This window comes from Musca vetustissima, unplaced genomic scaffold (assembly GCF_032173495.1).
Source record: "Musca vetustissima isolate MV318-11 ecotype Yass unplaced genomic scaffold, APGP_CSIRO_Mvet_v1 utg3448, whole genome shotgun sequence".
NCBI lineage: Eukaryota > Metazoa > Arthropoda > Insecta > Diptera > Muscidae > Musca > Musca vetustissima.
In genome coordinates this window covers 227,032-239,496 of record NW_026882699.1, presented here as the reverse complement: position 1 = coordinate 239,496, position 12,465 = coordinate 227,032, and the positions used below count along the sequence as shown (strand labels likewise).

General features: G+C 32.0%; 2 protein-coding genes across 2 annotated transcripts; one reads left to right on the top strand and one right to left on the bottom strand.

Moving 5' to 3' along the window:
- The first annotated feature begins 2,558 nt into the window (after positions 1 to 2,558).
- Positions 2,559 to 7,122, top strand: LOC133329316 (uncharacterized). The gene is made up of 3 exons (XM_061537806.1): positions 2,559 to 2,625; positions 5,803 to 6,001; positions 6,168 to 7,122. Exons 1-3 carry the CDS (start codon positions 2,559 to 2,561, stop codon positions 7,120 to 7,122), a joined length of 1,221 nt encoding a protein of 406 aa, XP_061393790.1.
- Positions 7,123 to 9,532: 2,410 nt separating this feature from the next.
- Positions 9,533 to 12,051, bottom strand: LOC133329315 (phenoloxidase-activating factor 2). The gene is made up of 3 exons (XM_061537805.1): positions 12,032 to 12,051; positions 10,780 to 10,879; positions 9,533 to 10,698 (listed from the first exon to the last, which is right to left on the bottom strand). The coding sequence occupies exons 1-3, from the start codon at positions 12,049 to 12,051 to the stop codon at positions 9,544 to 9,546; spliced, it is 1,275 nt and encodes a 424-aa protein (XP_061393789.1). The 3' UTR covers positions 9,533 to 9,543.
- Between the last annotated feature and the right edge of the window lie 414 nt (positions 12,052 to 12,465).

Here is a 12,465-nt window from a genome sequence, read left to right as displayed (position 1 = left end):
TATGCCTTGTCGAGGCTTCAAAAAATATTCTTTAAAAAATCTACGCCTTGTCTAGGCTTCAAAAAATATTCTCTAAAAAATCTTCGCCTTGTCTATAGGCTTCAAAAAATATTCTTTAAAAAATCTACGCCTTGTCTTGTATAGGCTTCAAAAAATATTCTTTAAAAAATCTACGCCTTGTCTTGTATAGGCTTCAAAAAATATTCTTTAAAAAATCTACGCCTTGTCTAGGCTTCAAAAAATATTCTTTAAAAAATATACGCCTTGTCTAGGCTTCAAAAAATATTCTTTAAAAAATCTACGCCTTGTCTTGTATAGGCTTCAAAAAATATTCTTTAAAAAATCTACGCCTTGTCTTGTATAGGCTTCAAAAAATATTCTTTAAAAAATATACGCCTTGTCTAGGCTTCAAAAAATATTCTTTAAAAAATCTACGCCTTGTCTAGGCTTCAAAAAATATTCTTTAAAAAATCTACGCCTTGTCTAGGCTTCAAAAAATATTCTTTAAAAAATCTACGCCTTGTCTTGTATAGGCTTCAAAAAATATTCTTTAAAAAATCTACGCCTTGTCTTGTATAGGCTTCAAAAAATATTCTTTAAAAAATCTACGCCTTGTCTTGTATAGGCTTCAAAAAATATTCTTTAAAAAATATACGCCTTGTCTAGGCTTCAAAAAATATTCTTTAAAAAATATACGCCTTGTCTAGGCTTCAAAAAATATTCTTTAAAAAATCTACGCCTTGTCTAGGCTTCAAAAAATATTCTTTAAAAAATCTACGCCTTGTCTAGGCTTCAAAAAATATTCTTTAAAAAATCTACGCCTTGTCTAGGCTTCAAAAAATATTCTTTAAAAAATCTACGCCTTGTCTAGGCTTCAAAAAATATGCTTTAAAAAATCTACGCCTTGTCTTGTATAGGCTTCAAAAAATATTCTTTAAAAAATCTACGCCTTGTCTTGTATAGGCTTCAAAAAATATTCTTTAAAAAATCTACGCCTTGTCTTGTATAGGCTTCAAAAAATATTCTTTAAAAAATCTACGCCTTGTCTAGGCTTCAAAAAATATTCTTTAAAAAATCTACACCTGGTCTAGGCTTCAAAAATATTCTTTAAAAAATCTACGCCTTGTCTTGTATAGGCTTCAAAAAATATTCTTTAAAAAATCTACGCCTTGTCTAGGCTTCAAAAAATATTCTTTAAAAAATCTACACCTTTTCTAGGCTTCAAAAATATTCTTTAAAAAATCTACGCCTTGTCTAGGCTTCAAAAAATATTCTTTAAAAATATACGCCTTGTCTAGGCTTCAAAAAATATTCTTTAAAAAATCTACGCCTTGTCTAGCCTTCAAAAAATATTCTTTAAAAAATTTACGCATTGTATAGGCTTCAAAAAATATTCTTTAAAAAATCTACGCCTTGTCTTGTATAGGCTTCAAAAAATATTCTTTAAAAAATCTACGCCTTGTCTTGTATAGGCTTCAAAAAATATTCTTTAAAAAATCTACGCCTTGTCTTGTATAGGCTTCAAAAAATATTCTTTAAAAAATCTACGCCTTGTCTTGTATAGGCTTCAAAAAATATTCTTTAAAAAATCTACACCTGGTCTAGGCTTCAAAAATATTCTTTAAAAAATCTACGCCTTGTCTTGTATAGGCTTCAAAAAATATTCTTTAAAAAATCTACACCTGGTCTAGGCTTCAAAAATATTCTTTAAAAAATCTACGCCTTGTCTAGGCTTCAAAAAATATTCTTTAAAAAATCTACACCTGGTCTAGGCTTCAAAAATATTCTTTAAAAAATCTACGCCTTGTCTAGGCTTCAAAAAATATTCTTTAAAAATATACGCCTTGTCTAGGCTTCAAAAAATATTCTTTAAAAAATCTACGCCTTGTCTAGCCTTCAAAAAATATTCTTTAAAAAATTTACGCATTGTCTAGGCTTCAAAAAATATTCTTTAAAAAATCTACGCCCTCTCAAGGCTTCAAAAAATATTCTTTAAAAATCTATGATTAATTTGCCTTAAATATTTCCCCTTTTACTCCCTAATACAGCAAACCAACAATAGATGTGATAACATTCATGTTTATGCATTAACATTCATGTAAAACTGTTTATAACATTTGTGTTTTGTTTTCTATGTCAAATAACATTCTCATTAACAGATTTTCTCTTTCTTTCTCTTTGCGTCAGTCGTTTTTAATTGTGAATTCTCAGTTACGCTCGCACAAACTTGCTCTTAATTTAATTTTGCCCAACACTGCTACTGACTGACGTTTTATCTCTTTGCCTCATGGCACTTTTAGTTCATAACTATCTTTAGTGAGTGACGGTCGGATAACGGGTTGCCGAGCTTTACTTGCCACCGGTTGGACTTTTTTATTGTTGTTTACAAACAAACCAAATAAGACCGACCCCCAATACAATAGTGTAAAATAGTCGTGTCGCGTCTGGTCTGGTCAAGTGTTATGTAAATTTGCGTGTTATCTGGTCATCCTAATTTAATGTTATTTAATTGAAATAATTCATCTCCCTGCTTTCCCCCACCCCAAATAAATGATACAATGAATAAAGACATGATTGCCGCGGAGATAAATTGCCGTAATACCTCAACAACAACAACAAACATGGGTAAGCTCCACAGAAGAAGAATTGCATGGTGGAGAGAGTATCTCAGTGTTTAGTTTGCATTGTGGGGAGAGTGCGAGTTACACTGAGACAAACTAGTGCAAAAAAACAATGCAAATGAATGCATGATGAATAAAAATAACAACGGCAATTAGAACAGCAACAATAATAATCAATAACAAACATGCCTAGTGGGGAGAGAGCAAGTAGCTCCCAAATGTTTGCTAATGCTGTATTAGACAGAGAGTATGTGTGTGTGTGATTGTGTAGTGTGTTGGCTACGTGTGAAAAGAGAAAGTCTTTTGGATGTGAATCAAAACAATGCAAGGTGTGACAGGCGGCATTAATATGCCATCAGGGAATTTGAAGAGTAAATCGATAGTTTTTTGGATATTGTTAAATGTAGGAAAGAAAATAATATTAATAAAATATTAAATAAATAAAATAATATTAATATAAAAATAATATAATAACAATTTTTAAATTTCAAGAGATTTTGAAGAGAGGAAAACACCACTGCTTATGATAAAAAATAATAATTTAAATTTAAAAGATTTAAAATTAGTTTTTTTCGTGAATATTAAAATATCAAACATATTTGAAAATTTAATTAATAAACTGGTACTAATAAACGAAAATTTTTGTTTTAGAGTATAGGTTGAGAACTGTATAATGCAATTTGCCAGGTGAATTATTAGGCGTGGATTTTTTTAAAAAATATTATTTGAGGTTCTGACAAGGCTTGGATTTGTTAAAGAATATTTTTCGAGGCGTGGATTTTTTAAAGCGTGGATTTTTTAAAGAATATTTTTTGAGGTTCTGACAAGGCGGGATTTTTTTATTTTTTCAAGTAACCAAAAAGGCGTGGATTTTTTAAAGAAAATTTTTTGAGGTTCTGACAAGAGGCGATTTTTTATTTTTTTCAAGTAGCCAACAAGGCGAATTTTTGGATTTTTTAAAGAATGTTTTTTCAAGTAGCCAACAAAGCGAATTTTTGGATTTTTAAAGAATATTTTTTCAAGTATCCAACAAGGCGAATTTTTGGTTTTTTTAAAGAATATTTTTTCAAGTAGCTAACAAGGCGAATTTTTGGATTTTTTAAAGAATATTTTTTCAAGTCAACAAGGCGTTGATTTTTTAAAAAATATTGTTTCAAGTAGCCAACCAGGGTTTCAATGATGGAAATATTCCACACCTGAGGATAGGGAATACACCACTGAAAATCAGGCACAAAAATCGTTCGAACTATTGCTATTTTGAGCCTCAGTACTCCATTTTAGGGTCATGGACTCAATGAAGGAAATATTCTACACCAAATTTCACTATAAGTCGCGGACCAACAAAAACCTGTCATATATCAATAAAAATCCTGTATCAAATTATGCTAAATTATTTGGGCCTATTTTGTATATCTTTCGAATTTGTGCCATTTTGTCCCAATGTTCTTCATTTTAGGGTCATTGTTCCAATGAGAGAAATATTCTACACCAACTTTCACTATGGGCCAGCAACTACAAGAAAACTTTAGGTTGGGATAAAAGTCCCTTAAAATTTATTACGAAATTTCCTATTTAAAGAAAATATTTATCGGGGAATATTATTGCAACATTTTTGAATAGAAGCAAATTGTTCCACTGTACTTTATTTTTAGTCCATGGTCGCGATGAAAGAAATATTCTACACAAAATTTCAATATAATTCGCGGACTAACAAACATCTGTAGATATGATATATACCAATAAAAATCCGCTATCAAATTAGGCTATATACATAAGAGCATATTTGGGTCTATTTTGTATATCTTTCGGATTTGTGACATTTTGTCCCGCTGTTCTTCATTTTAGAGTCATGGACCCAATGAGAGAAATATTCTACACCAAATTTCACGATAAATCGCGGACCAACAACAATATATAGTTATATTCCAACAAAAATCCGCTATCGAATCCGCTAAACAAAGTATTTTTTGGGCTATATTTTACGATTGTTTGTATTGTGACCATTTTGTCCCACTGTTCTTCATTTTAGGGCCTTGGTCTCAATGAAAGAAATATTCTACACTAAATTTTACTATTAGTCCCCGACCAACATAAATCTATAGATATGATATATACCAATAAAAATCCGCAATCGAAATTGGTATATAAAAAATATAATTTTGGGCAATTTTTTTTTTTTGAATATAAACAAAACATAAAATTTCACTATAGGTCAACGACCAACAAAAATTTGTAGTTGAGATACATATCAATAAAAAATCCGCTATATAATTGGGTATATAAACACAATGTATTTTTGGGGTATTTTTTGTGTTGTGGCCATATTGTCCCACTGTTCTTCATTTTAGGGTCATGGTCTCGATGGAAAAAATATTCTACATAAAATTTCACTATAGGCCATCGACCAACTAAAATCTATAAATATGATATATTTCAATAAAAATCCGCTATTTAATTGGGTATATAAACACAAAGTATTTTTTACGATTTTTTGTATTGTGGCCATTGTGTCCCACTGTTCTTTATTTTAGAGTCATGGTCTCAATGGAAAAAATATTCTACATAAAATTTCACTATAGGTCATGGACGAACAAAAATATGTAGATGTGATATATACCAATAAAAATCCGCTATCAAATTGGGAATATAAACAAAAAATATTTTTGTGGTATTTTTTACGATTTTTTGTATTGTGGCCATTGTGTCCCACTGTTCTTTATTTTAGGGTCATGGTCTCAATGGAAGAAATATTGCACACAAAAATTTCACTATAGGTCATCGACCAACAAAAATCTGTAGATGTGATACATATCAATAAAAATCCTCTATCAAATTGAGTATATAAACAAAATGCGATTTTTGTATTGTAACCAATCTGACCTACACAAGTTCATTTCGGGACCATAGACTCAATTGAAAAAAAAAATTCTACAAAATATTTTACTATAGGTAATCGACAAGCAAAAATTTGTAAATCGAATAATTTTTCCTCAGAAAAATATGTTATTTTATCAACGAGTAAATAAATACATTTATCTGGACTTTGGCCAAAGACCAATCCCTAGTTGAGTGTATCTCAAAGTAACTACTTTGCGATTTTATTAGCCCCCTCATTATTATTTGTTTTTATTTCAAAATAGTTATCATTGTTTTCTTTTTTCCTCCTCCCTCTCTTTTACAGCTGTGGAAAACTGCAACACGATCAACAATAATCAGCCAAACAAAACCGCATGCCTGAGTGGCAGCGATGAAATCGCATTTGAAGAGCACCCAGAAGCTGAAGCTTATTTAAAACATTTACTGGAGGATGGTTGCAATGAGGGGGATAGTGGTTACGATATGGAATTGCCATCGTGGTATGATGAGCATTTATTTAAACAGTGAGTAAATACACACAAAAACATAGATACACCCTCAAATATACACATTTTGAATGGAAATATTTTTCAAAAAAAATAATTTCATTTACTAAATTTAGTTTAAAGCACATGTGTATTGGGGTGTAATAATATAAAATTGAAATTAAATTTTGTCTTTTTCTTACAGAGGTCAAAATTTCATGAACAAATATCGTTTTGTTATACAAAGTGGTATGCTGTCGGGTTTGGTGGCCGTCTTGGCAATACCCTCAATTCTGCGGGTACTCATGTGTACGAGACAATCAAACACATCCGCCACAGCTTATCGGAGATATGTAAGAACTCTGCTGCACACCATTTCTTGGTATAAATATTCTCCAGAAGATAAATCATCGAAATTTTGGATTAGCCTTAAAGCAGTGCGTAAAGCTCATTCGAAATCAAGTAGGGCGTGTGCCAAACTCGGTGCCGGACAAATAACCCAAAAAGATTTGGCCTTAACACAATTTGGCTTCATAGGATTTCTATCGTTGGGTGCTCATCGTATACAATTGGATGATGAACATTTCCTGGAGGCCACCGCACATATGTGGAGGGTTTTGGGTTATCTGCTAGGCATTAAAGATGAATATAACATTTGTGGTCGCGATTGGAAGGAAACTAAATTAAGACTTGATATTGTTATGCGTAAAGTCTATGAACCGGCATTGGAAAATCCATCCGAAGATTTTCAACAAATGGCCAAAGCATTACTGGACGGTTTATGGCACATCAATACCACCCTAACTGTCGGGTCATTTATCTATCTAACAAAGCGCTTGTGTTATGTTAAAGGTTATGAATACTTTGAATTTGATTATCCCGCCCGACGCAAGCCGGATCCTCAACAACGTCTAGCCTATAAGGATTTAAGTTGGTTAGATCGCTTCATTGTCTTTTATGCCTTGATTATTGTTACCTATCTGCATAAATTTGATATTGTCCGCTGTTATTTAAATTTCCGTGCCTGGATAAATGAACAACTGATTGAATATTTGCCTTATATTGCCATTTTGAAATTTGGCACCGCCTGGGCTTACGTGAGCATTTTTAATCGTAATGGTGGCGAACAGGAATTCCAATATCATTTGAAGGAGGAATAGTTTAAGATGTTAAAATTTGTTGACAATTTTATTTTTATTTGTAATAATAATAATAATAAGTAGATATAAAACTTTGCAATAAATCACCAAAAAACTTTTTTAAGGGATTTTTCGATTTGGGCCAATTTGTCCCACAATAAATAATTTTTGAACCATGATGCCAATGAAAGAAATATTCTGCATCAAATTTTATATAAGTCTCCTGCCACGAAATAGCTGTAGCTATGATGTATATACGTATTTATCCGTCAGAAGATTTTTTGAGAGAATTGGTTTATATATAATTTCCATTTGCCCCCTTTTGTCCCACAATCCTTCGTTTTAGAGGGTTGATGTTAATGAATGAAATATTCTACATAGAATTTTAATATAAATCTCCAGCCACCGAATATTTGTATCGATGATATTTATCATCAAAAATCTTGTAACAAATCGGGAATTTTCAGTAGATTTTTTAAAGTGATTTTTCATTGCCCGTTTTTCAATTGGGCCAAATTTTGCCACACCCTTTCATTTTAGGGTCAAGATGCAAATGAAAGAAATACTCTACATCGAAATTAAATATCAGTTTTCAGCCACGAAATATTTGTAGCTCTGATATATATCCATAAAAAATTCAGTAACAAATTGGGTATTTTAAAAAGATATTTTTGGGGGATTTTTCATATAAATTTTTGGGGATTTTTTGTTTGGGCCAAAGTGTCCCCTAAATCTTCTTCTTAGAAGCTAGGTGTTAATGAGAGAAATATTCTGCATAATATTTCAATATAGTTCTCCAAACACGATATATAAGTAGACCAGATATATCTCCCTAAAATCGAGTATTTTTCAGAACACATTTTTGAGAGTTTTTTTTTGCATTTTCTAATTTGGTCAAATTGTCCCATAATCCTTCATTTTAGGGGGATGATGTCAATGAAAGAAATATTCTGCATCGATTTTTTATATCAGTCTCCAACCACAAAATATCTGTAGCTATGATATATAACCATAAAAAATTTAGTAACAAATTTGGGTATTTTCAAGAGATATTTTTTAGGGGATTTTTCATATAATTTTTTGGGGATTTTGGTTTTGGTCCAAAGTATCCCCTAAATCTTCATCTTAGACGCTTAATGTTGAAGAGAGAAATATTCTGGATAAAATTTCAATATAGATCTCCAAACATGATATATAAGTTGACCTGATATATCTCTATGAAAATCAGTTATAAATGAATCATTTTTTCAGAAGCTATTTTTGAGAAATTTTTTTCACATTTCCTAATTTGGTCAAATTGTCCCATAATCCTTCATTTTAGGGTCAATATGTCAATGAAAGAAATATTCTGCATCAAATTTTAACATATGTCTTCAAACACAAAATATTTGTATCTATGATATATATTCATAAAATATAGTATCGAAATTGGTATTTTCAGAAGACATTTTTTGGTAGATATTTCATATAAATTTTTGGGGATTTTGGTTTTGGGCCAAAGTGTCCCCTAAATCTTCATGTTAGAGGCTAGGTGTTAATGACAGAAATATTCTGCATCAAATTTCAATACAGGTCTCCAAACATGATATATAAATAGACCTGATATATCTCCCTAAAAATCTTCTCATAAATCGAGTATTTCTCGGAAAAAATTTCTGATAGTTTGTTTGTATATTTTCTAATTTGGTCAAATTGTCCCACAATACTTCATTTTAGGGGGATGATGTCAATGAAAGAAATATTCTGCATCGAATTTTAATATATGTCTCCAACCAGGAAATATATATATATATAGCTAGGATATATATCAATGAAAATTTAGTAATTTAGTTGGGTATTTTCAAAAGATATTTCTTGGGGGATTTTTCATAGAAATTTTTGGGGATTTTCGTTTTGGTCCAAAGTGTCCCCTAAATCTTCATCTTAGAGGCTAAGTGTTAATGAGAAAAATATTCTGCATCAAATTTTAATATAAGTCTACAACAACGACATATACGTAGCTATGATATATTATACATAAAAATCTAGAAACAAATTAAATATTTTTATAAGACATTTTTTGGGATATTTTATTTTTGGGATTTTTTATTTGTTCGAAAATGTCTCCTAAATCTTCATCTTAGAGGTTTGATGTTAATAAGAGAAATATTCTGCATATATATATATATTTGGAATATCTCTTTTTGGGATATTTATTTTTCAAACATTTTTTCTAAATGAACCAAATTACCCTACAATCCTTTAATTTTAGAAGCATGATGTAAATGGAAGAAATATTCCTCATCAAATTTCATTATAAGTCTCCAACCAATATATAGAAATATATCCACTTATATATAATTAAAACTCATTGCCTTTATACCTTACATAGTCTTTTTTTATTTCACTGAAAATTTTACTTTTTTCAAATCTCAAAATCCATTTCGATTCGATTTTTCTTTTTTAGAAAATACTATACGAAGTAGTATCAAAATTGTGAGCATACATTTGTTCATCAATCCAGCTGCGGGCCAGTGCCACATGGGCGTAGGCCGCTGGAATGGGATCGTTGCAGCCAATACCCCAAACAACAATGCCGTTTTGTTGATAACGATTCTCCGCTGCTGGACCAGTGGGGCAAACCAATGGAGCACCACCATCACCCTGGCACGTGTCAATGCCCACCTCACCACCGGCACAAATAAACGAAGGATCCAGAACAAATTTCGGTCCCAAACGTGTTGTACGGAATTTCGACTGGCACTGATTGAACTCCACAATGGGTAGTGGCAAACGTTTCATAATGGCACTGAACCGTCCTTGGGCACCAAATTGATCTTTACCCCAGCCGGTTGAGAAGCAGGTAGTTCCAGAGATGGGTACACTATTTGCCGGTGGCAAACACACCACATTAATGTGATCGCCCAAGGTAAAGGGTGTCTGCAGAATAATCAAAGCAAAATCATAGCCCACATTGCGGGGATTATAGCGAGGATGTTGCACCACCTTGGCTGGTGCCGATTCCTGATATGGCAAACGTTCCTTGGTCGTTTGGGTATCCCATTCACCAGCACGAATTTTGAAACTATTCAATGGACGATTAATGACACAATGGACCCCAGTCAATACAACGCTGGGGTGAATCAAGGACCCCGCACAGAAATAACTGGAATTACCAGAATCCAAGAGGGCCACAGTCCAGGGGAATTCACCAAACCCAGCTTCATTATCCAAAGCCCCGGTGATGTTGAAATCAATACCGCCAACATTGCGAATACCACAACCTTTGGGACGATTTGGTTTCTGCTCCTGTGGTGTGGGTGTAATGCTATCATCGCGGGTATTGGCACCATCACAGCAGACATCCAAGAAATGTGGACACACGGGATCATCGGCATTGAAGCGAATATCAATTAGCAGCGAAACATCATCGGTGGGTGTCTCCTCCTGGCCATTAGATGTTTGGGAATTGGTAGATGGATCACACATGTGATAGGGGACACAGTTGCATTGTTGGCGACCGCTTATGGAACCGGTTATTGTATTGCCACCATTGGGATCGGGTGTAACAATATGGGCAAAACCACTTGGTGCCCGAGTGGGAGTTGAAGCTACTTGCTGTTGTTGTTGGGGTTGTTGTTGTTGCGACTGCTGATTGAAAAAATTGTCAATCAATTTTGTCAATTCAGGATCATTGACATTATTTTGTTGTTGAGGCAAAGCCTTGACCAAAGCCACCGAGGTCAACGCCAAGGCGACCAAGCTCAGTCGCAAAGGGAACATTTTACGGGAGGAAGATCTGAAAATAAGAGAGAGGATAGTTTTTTACAATATTAATATATAATCTGCATTATTTATATATAATCAGAATATTACAATATTTATAAGAGTATTGGTATTTTGTTTCTTTGGGTCTTTTTCAAATAATGCCCAATTTTGGATGAACACTTAATTTTAGAATATTATTGTTAATGAACGAAATATTCTACATCAAATTTCACTATAGGTAACCGAAGACAAAAATCTATAGATATGATATATTCAAATAAAATATGGGTTACAATTTGATATGTATATGTAGCCTTTGTCTAATTTTGAGTTTTTTTTTTAAGCAATATGCCAAAAACTCCCTCAATATCAAATCCTACTGAGTCGATGTCAACTGAAGAAATATTCTACATCAAATTTCACTATAAGTCACCGAAGAAATGATTTTGGTAAATTTGATATTTACCAACAGAAAATTGCGGATCTCATGATCGAAATTGTAGTTGAATTTTGTTTACTCAAGAAATTGTTTTACACAGTTTTCAATGACCAATTCACTTTCTTTGGTGATTAATAGTATTGAGTTTCATATTAATATTATCAGTTCATTAACCAGTGACCTATAGGGTGACAGTGACACAATTTATATATATTTTTTCCATTCTTTTTTTGTTTATTTTATTATTTTGTTTATTCTAATTCAAGAGATAAGAAACATATGGCTTAGTCTAAGTAACAACTGATAATATTGAGTATTTTTTTTTTTTTTTGTAATCTTCAAACAATTAAAATTCGACAATTTTGTATAAATGTCATTAAGCGATAAAACCCTCAAAATGTTTGACATTAGGTTCGTTCGTTTACTCAATAATTTGTACGAATTTGTAAAAATTATTACAAAATATTGTTCGTTTACCCAAAAGTCCAGTAAAAGAGGGTGAATTGAGAGAGCAAATTTGACAGTTGTGTTACTGAGTATTTGCAAATTCTTACAAGGAAAATTTACTCAGTAAGAATTTTCTTGTACCATCAGCTGATATTTAATCAGCTGTTTTGTTATGTTTTGTAAACAAACAAAAAATTGTTCTCAAGAAAATTGATTGTTTTGTGAATTTTATATTGATTTTGTATTATTAAACATTAAAATTAATGAAGAAAACGCAACTATTGGTAAACAACATACATTTTCCGCTTGTTATCCATTTTTCTAATAAAAATGCTGTTTTTTAGTTTGCGCCAATTTGTTTGTTGTTTTAATCAGATGTGTCGAAACAATCTTTTTACTGGATGTTGTTCGTTTACTTTTTGCAGTTTTCTCTCTTGAGAAGGAAAAATTCGTATTTTACTCTCTGCAAATTCTTACTGAGTAAATATTACTGGGAAAGTAAACGAACGAACCTATTATATGTCAAAATGTTGATATGCATTGTTTTCTCAAAATTTAGATATTAATTTCAGTTGTCATTGTTTGACATTAGGTTCGTTCGTTTACTCAATAATTTGTACGAATTTGTACAAATTATTACAAAATGTTGTTCGTTTACCCAAAAGTCCAGTAAAAGAGAGTGAATTGAGAGAGCAGATTTGACAGTTGTGTTACTGAGTATTTGCAAATTC

Coding starts and splice junctions, on each gene's coding strand:
- LOC133329315 (XM_061537805.1), bottom strand. CDS start 12,051: ATGGATAACAAGCGGAAAAT. Junction 10,880..12,031: donor ATGGATAACAAGCGGAAAAT/GTATGTTGTTTA, acceptor TCTTATTTTCAG/ATCTTCCTCCCGTAAAATGT. Junction 10,699..10,779: donor TGCCTCAACAACAAAATAAT/GTCAATGATCCT, acceptor CAACAACAACAG/CAAGTAGCTTCAACTCCCAC.
- LOC133329316 (XM_061537806.1), top strand. CDS start 2,559: ATGAATAAAGACATGATTGCCGCGGAGATAAATTGCCGTAATACCTCA. Junction 2,626..5,802: donor AACAACAACAACAAACATGG/GTAAGCTCCACA, acceptor TCTCTTTTACAG/CTGTGGAAAACTGCAACACG. Junction 6,002..6,167: donor GATGAGCATTTATTTAAACA/GTGAGTAAATAC, acceptor TTTTTCTTACAG/AGGTCAAAATTTCATGAACA.